The 7,516-nt window shown below is 51.4% G+C and overlaps 1 protein-coding gene across 1 annotated transcript; it reads right to left on the reverse strand.

Moving 5' to 3' along the window:
* Positions 1-16: 16 nt before the first annotated feature.
* On the reverse strand, positions 17-4,428 carry CTRU02_200413 (transcription elongation factor spt6; the record flags this gene model as incomplete). The annotated part of the gene is made up of 4 exons (XM_036718419.1): positions 17-276; positions 333-3,960; positions 4,028-4,201; positions 4,258-4,428. 4 exons carry the CDS (start codon positions 4,426-4,428, stop codon positions 17-19), a joined length of 4,233 nt encoding a protein of 1,410 aa, XP_036589419.1.
* Positions 4,429-7,516: the final 3,088 nt, after the last annotated feature.

Genomic DNA, 7,516 nt, shown 5'->3' on the forward strand with positions numbered 1-7,516 from the left:
CGTCGGATGCGCAATCCTATCTACCACCCTTCTGCATCTTAGTGATTTCAGTTTGGTACCGAATCTTGAAGCCATTGCAAAGTGCTCTCATATCTGGATAAGCCTGCTTCAGCAGCTCGAAACCGCCAGGGATGACCCGAACCGGCCAGGAGTTGACCCGCGAGGAACGACTGGCCTTGAAGCATAGCCAGAAGTAGCCGGGATGCTTGGTATCGATGCAGAAGGCGTAGGCGGATCGGTTGGGATTGGCGTCAATGTACGTTGTGAGCCATTTCTCTGTGGTCATGTTAGTTCAGCACTTTGAAATGTCAAGGTTTTGCGGAAGCACTTACCAAGATCGGGCTTGGATCGCTTCTCAAACTTCTCGTGTTGCATCATCTCGTCCACCTTTCTAGACATGGCCTCGATATGCTCATGGATAAGTTCGTCGAGATCCTTATAGGTAAACTTCCCGCCCACTCTAAGTAGTTTGCCAACGGAGAACTCGTTATCCTTCTGGAGTTCCAGGACGTCGACATGTTGGTAAACTCCATCGGCTACCTTCCAGGTAATAGCCAAGTGGTCGTTACCCTTTGATGAGGGACGGATAATAACCTCTCCGGCGGGTTGAGTGCCCAGCCATTGCTCAGCCTCCAAGCCATTGAAAGGCTTGAACATGGGATGCTTGATGACTCTTTGAGTACGGCCCGTAGTCTTATCCTTCTCCCGAAGCTCTTCCTTATCAGCTGCCTCTAGTCTCTCATCCCACTGCCCATGGCCATGATACAGTTGGCGTTTATACGGGCGCTTAACCTCCGCATCTCGAGCCGAAAGCTTGGCAACAAAGTCCTTGTAATTTACATCAAGGACCTTGGCCTGCACTGTCTGCCCGCTTGACAAAAGACCCCTGACTCGGACGCCATCGGGGCCATCGTGCGATTCGATGCGCCCTTCGATACCACAATCAAGTTTTACAATTGCAAATTCATCCTTCACAACCCGAACATTGACAGGGATGATCATGCCTTGAGCCAGGGTATCCTTCGTCTCGCCAGTGAACATGGTAAAGATCTCAAGTGCACCAAGGGTTGCGAAATTCCGTCGGAGTTCTTCATACGGAGCTTGAAGTTCAGCTCGAATGGTCTCAAGAGTGGCACGCTTTCTCTGGCTGTAGTTTCGCTCAAGCTGCTCAGCGTACTCCTCCAGGATAAGCTCATTGACCTTTTCTTGTTCGTCCTCCTTGAAGAGCTTGCGAACAATGGCACCCGGACCGTTATGATCTGTCTCCGCCTTAACGTCTTCTTCGTCAAGCTCCAGGGCATCAGCTGCCATTTTGCGGCCCAATTCGTAGTCCTCTGGGTGAACACGTGTATTGTCAAGTGGGTCGGAAGTAGGATTTGTGGCGTCGTAATCAATGAACAGAAAACTGGCGCAGTTGTTCCAGACCCGAGGGCCTACAACTGGCAACTTCCCGCTATCAGGATCACCAACGAGCTCATCTCTGCTGCTCACAGCTCCACCATTGGCGTTGATAGCCTTGATGACGCTTGTAGCTTTTCGAGGACCGAGACCTGCAACATAAGGCAGTAGGTTGGCTGTGTATGAATCACCCACAGCCTCATTGATGTTAACACCGCAAAGATTGACCATATCAACCATTGCTGACTCAAGGTGCTTGAGAAGCTTCTCTTGAGGCAGAAGGTTTTGGCAGGGGTGGAAAGCCAACGATGCAATATCCTTGCCAAGAGCGGCATACTCCTTCAGCGGATTCTGCATATAATGAGCCAGAGCAATACAGTACCTTGTAAGAGGACTGAGTGTAGGATGCTCTGCTACTGCTCGAGGACTGTCTTTGTATAGGCGGGCAACCTCGTCATTGACGACGATGACTTCTAGCGGCTCGGTTCTGTATTCACCGAGTTCAGGATCATCAAACTCTGGACCCATTAAACCCTTATCGCTGATTAAGCTTTCCAGGTCTCTAACGAGTTTTTGAGTGTCCGCTGACCATCCGCTCACACCAATTGCGTCAGGACGACGTCTGTTGACAATATCAACAAACTCAGCGCGAGCATTCTCATCCCGCGCCAAGTTTCCAAGCTTGCCCTGCTCGATAACACGGCCGTCTTCCTCAACTGAAACCCATGAGGTAGCGTCGCGGGCGGGGTCTCCCATACCGTTTGAAAGAGTGATAATGCGAGGGACGGTTCCGAGAATCATGCCCTTTGGCTTGTATGGTGCCTGGTCAAGCCTCTTAGAATACTCCTCACGGCAAGCCTTGAGCACCTCTTCTTGACATGCCGTACGAAGTGACTCCTTGACGCCTTTCGCAATGACTTTAGAAAGACGGGGAACAAGAAGATCGAGGACTTTTTGTCGCTCATCGTTCCAACGATCAGCGAGCTCGCTGTAGTTATCCGAGATAAATTCCTGGCGTAGATGGCGTTTAAATCCGTCCTCGTTCTCCAAAGTCAGCTTGACTTCGATGAGGCCTTCCTCTTCTGCCTTCATCATCTTGAGGTAAAGTTCCGGCTGACGAGCGACGTCTGCGATGGTTTGGTTGATTAGGTACTTGACTTCATAGAACGGATGTGACTCGTCGATCTTCTTCAATCCCTTTTCTGTTCGGCGACAGCTGATCTCGCCCATCTGGTAAAAGTTCACCCTGAAATGTTTACGCATACGAGGGTTGACGAAAAGTTCCTCGGCATACATTTGTCGAGCGGCGTACATAACTGAATCACCTGTCTGAAACTCTTCATCGGTGAGAGAATCAGCAAGGTCATCAGGAAGTTGACTAGGGTCGTCGGCAATGACCTTGTTGCCCTCACGAAGTGTGTTTTGCGCAAACCGATCCGGTGTGATACCGTACGCGCGAACAAAACCGGCCGCTTTGCTCCTGCGAATGCGGTCAAACAGGTTCGATTTTGAGCCCGGACGCTTCATCTGGTTACTGCTTCCGTTGATCGAAGACAGGTCTTTCAACTCGGCAGTGTATTGGAAGTGAAGGTAGTCCTGGAGGTCCTGTAGCTCCTCCATAGTCGCTGCTTGGGAGGTCATGTCAGTCAGAACATCGTCGTCGATGCTTGCCGAAGACTTGAGGTTCTCAAATGTTTTCTCCAAAGCATTCCGCTTCTCGATAAGCGAGCGAAACTTGATGTCCAGCTCGAGGATACGCCACAAATCGTCTTGTGTGAGTAGTTTATCAGCACTGACGATGTACTCAGGAGCATCGGGGTCGTCTCGGTGATCAGGGTTCTTCGTCTTTTTCGCATGGATCAAATAATCCTTACGATGCTGGAACACATACGGTACCTCAACATCGTCAACGACGAAGAACTCCAAGACCTTCCCAATAGCCTTGGTGAAGGGACTGTGCAGTTCTGACTGGAGTAACTTTTTGGGCCACATCAAAGCTGCAATCCACCGACCCTCTTCCTTGAACTGTTCAGCAGTGATTTGCAGGTGCTTGAAGGGTTTCCGGTCTAGCTGGAATCGCTCGGGCTCATCGGTGAATCGGATTTGGTTGTCTTCATCAGTCAGCAGCTTCTCCTTCAGCTGCGATGGCTCGAAGACGTCCTTGAGCTCAATAGCTTGCTCCTCGCGCTCCCGATCCTCCTCTTCGTCCTCCATTTGCAGGGCCCAGTCGTAATCCTCTCCGTTTCCGAATATAGCCTCCATATCCTCCAGAGCATCTTTGTCAAGGCCAGCGGTGTCTACAACACCTCCAACACCCTTGTCACGCGGTCGCGCGACTTCTGCATCTTCAAGTTGGCGCGCTCGCTCATCCTCATCTTCAGGGAAATCCTCTTCAATAAAGTCATCGAATTCGTCAGCCTGGGAGCGGTAATTCGCTCGACCGTAGTGTCGTTGTTCATTGGCTTCTTCGTCTTCGTCTGAAAACATATCTTCCAAGCCGCGTCGTTCAGTACCGCGGTCATCCTCGTCTCGATGTCCTCGTTTCAATCGCTTGAACTTTGGCTGTGTAGCTTGTCAGTAAGAAGGAGGAAGGGGGGTAGGGGGGTTGGCTAGCAGCTAGAAACCGTACCTGTGTAGGTGCTCGGCGTTCGAGTTGCTCTCCAATCAGCTCCAGATCGTCCTCATCTAGCTGTTCCTCCTCTTCCCTGTCACGGTGCTTTCTCTTAACAACTCGCTCTTGGGCATCTGAGTCTTCGCCTTCCTCTTCTTCTTCATCTTCGTCAACGATGAATCCCTCACGAATCTGCAGCAGTTGTGTGAGTGGTTTATTGAGCAGCAGAATCATATGTGTGTGCCTACCTTGCGAGCCTCTTCCTCATCATCATCGTCCTCTTCCTCCTCAGAAGAATCCTCAGGGGCAACGTTTCTTCTACGGGCGACGGGCTCGCCATCTTCGTCCATAGACTCCTCTTCTTCATCGTCATCAAGTTCGGCCTCGCCGTCAACGAAATCACGCATCGAGTTGCTCATTTTGAAGTTGCCAAAAATGGAAGTCGCGGCGCGTTTAAGGTCACGTCCTGGTTGCTGGGTGATTCGGCAGTGCGCTCTAGCAGTGGATGCAAGTTTTCCGACTTAACATCAAGATGGAAAAACCTCGAAGTCTATGGTAGTTGAAAGACGTCGAGACGAAAGATTGAGATGAGTGTTCGTAGAAAATCGTCAAAGGCTGAAGAAATGCGCCTTTGGCCAGGCAAATTTCGGTCGCCGCTGCACTTGGAATAATTGAAAGCTTGGACCTCCTGCTTCCGCGCCTCGTTCAGTTTACCTCTCAGCCTCGCGTCAGCTGGGCTAGTTTTTTTTCCGACATCCGAGAGATATCCCTTTTTATCTTATCAGTTTATCCGATCTTGTCAGACATCTTATGTCATGCCTGACCCTACCCAATCCGCTATTCAACCCAGGTTTCAAAAAAAGATCTGCTACCCCAGCAAAACTGCTCAGTTACCATTGGTTCATGATATTTAATGAATATCGTGCTCAGGAATAGGGCTGCCGTGAGATTACTCTCCCTCCCGAAGGGCTCATATATCATGCGGTTTCGAGTTCATGATTGAAAGGGACCAGCCAAAATGGTGTTTAACAAGACCCTTGGGCCCCGTTGGTAGAGTCTATCAACATGACACAGACAGCCCTGTCACAGGGAAGCGCTTACAACCCACAGCAAATAGTGAGCCACGGATCCATTCCGTAGCACTTGTTTCGCGCTGGGCAGCCATATTGAGCCTGTCGAGAAGCAGAAGAGGCACACAGATGCATAGGTTGTTGGGGTGGAAGGGGCCAATAAGGGTGGGCGGCAAGACACTGAGACACCATTTTGCGACTAAAAACCCCAGTGAGGAAGACGTGGAATTTCTTCACCATCGTTGGCTTAAGTCGATTCATCAAACCGTCCCAGCCTACATTGTGCAGGCGACCGTATCCTGGCCTAGAGTCATGAGACTGGCGTGATAGGTTGAAAGGATTATGGGGACTTGGACTGTGTTGGACTGGGAAAAGTGCAAATGGGGGAAATAGGGGCGATCAAAGCTAGCTAATCTGATGTGTGGAGGAGGAAGACACAATTTAGATGAGATGGGAGGGATGTCTTCGTTTATGCCATGGTTTGTTGCCTTATAGCCTTTCTCTGTTGTTCTCCGTCGACATCTTCGTCATGTTTCTACCTAATACGAACAGCATAATTGACGGTGTCAATGGAAAGAGATATGGTTGGCGTTTGTTCGGTGCCGCTGGTCGTGTTTTTCGGATGTCTCAACTCAAAGCGAGGCAAGCTGACTAGCTGGATGAGTGTGCGACCGTTAGTTCATAGCCGGCTTGGCCAAAGAAATTGTGAATGGGCATGCTGAAGACTTGGAACCTCATCCATAGAAGGCCGGAGCAGGTACTTCCTTGGACACCAAAGAAGCAAGAATGCCAGGTCCACCTCTGTCGCGAGTGCTCGATGGCAACAGCTAAACGCCCGAGTCCCTAGGGAGCCTTGCAGACCCGTGGAGCCACTGTGGCCCTAAAACGTGCGTCAAGTCTCCTCTATCCCGTACTCCGGGGCTGGGTCTCGACGTCTTTAAAACACTGGCCCGGTCTAGTGCTGGGCTGTGGCCCGTCGGATCTGGTACTAAGCTACCCTAGTTGGAACATCCATCAAATCCGCCGTCGCCGCAGAGAAAGATGAGCGATAGTCGAGACACTCGTCCAGGACTTGAAAGACAAGAAGCTGGATTTTCTCGCTTCAAGAAGTAGCAAGGCATATTGCTTAACACCCGCATCGCCAAAGGTTCGAAAGGTTGGGTCGGGGTCGTTCGTTGCTGGGTCCATCCACTTCGCGGATTGGGCTTTGGAAAACCCAGCCCCAGATGCCCAGGTTCAGGTCTTAAACATATACAGCAGCCGCCTGTTGATCCGAAACCAGTTCTGGGCGTTGATTCGTCAGCTGGGTCTGCTGGAGACCAGTGTCCCGACATTACCTTAGACTAAGTGGACGGGACCGGACTGGACCGTGACTCTGGTGGGCTGCATCTGCACTGCATGCACCTGGTCCTACACCAGCACTCAGCACCCAACCAGCACCTGGGCCTGCGCCTGTACTTCCACATGCACCTGCACTTGCACTGGCACACTCTAAACTGACTGGATGTTTGTGTGTCAACCAAACCAAACCTGGAACCTTTGGTCTGGCCTGAACACACTCCAGTCCCGTCTTTCTTGTCCCCTTCGCGTCAACCTCTGTTTCCGTTGTCTGTTTCTGCTCGACTTCTTTTTTTTTTCCCCCTTCTCTCATCCCCTCCCCCTCCTATCCCCTCTTCACCAACCAGCCCGACCCACGTACCGCCTATTTTCCCATCCAGAGCAACCTCATTTGCTTCTAAGAGGGCTCTCATTTACTCCTTTTCAGCAACACGGAGCAGTTTGCCTATTTCTTGCTCGCCCACCCCTCCCGCCTCGCTCTTTCTCGGAGTCGCCTCCCTACCTTACCTTTCAATCCCCCCACCTTGGCCGAAACGGGACGGGACACCATCGACAACAACTACACCGACAAATTTCGAGCCATTATACGCCCCTCTTCCCCCCTTTCCTGCAGGCAGTCATCGACCTCGGATACTCTCCATCGCTCCGGTCCACCAGTCGATACTAAAACCCACCCAGTGGCCACTGCGAGTCTGCGACTGCAACACCATCTCTCACTTAGCTCCCACGCTCTCATCCCCCCTACCCGACCTTCAACCGATCGCCGCGATCTCTCTGCCGCCGCAAAGAAGCTCTTGAACTACACAGGACACTCGGGTGTTCTGGCGTCGTCCTTCCCCTGTCAGCTTGTTCTCATCCGCCAGTCTCTTGCGCAACTTGGCGGCAGCGTATGTTCACACGACTTCCGAAGGCCCCCGAGCTAATAGCCAACAATAGCACACATCCAATAGACCTGTCACCTGACGGCGCTCACATATCCACACCAACGCCGAAAGGGCATGACCGAGCCTTTTTCGTTGTCACATCCGCTGGACTAATTCAGCATTACTCCCAATCATTTGCGACTTAAATACACGAGCGCAAGATATCACAGCCCAAC

The sequence above is a fragment of the Colletotrichum truncatum genome (assembly GCF_014235925.2).
Source record: "Colletotrichum truncatum strain CMES1059 chromosome Unknown Contig_0001, whole genome shotgun sequence".
NCBI lineage: Eukaryota > Fungi > Ascomycota > Sordariomycetes > Glomerellales > Glomerellaceae > Colletotrichum > Colletotrichum truncatum.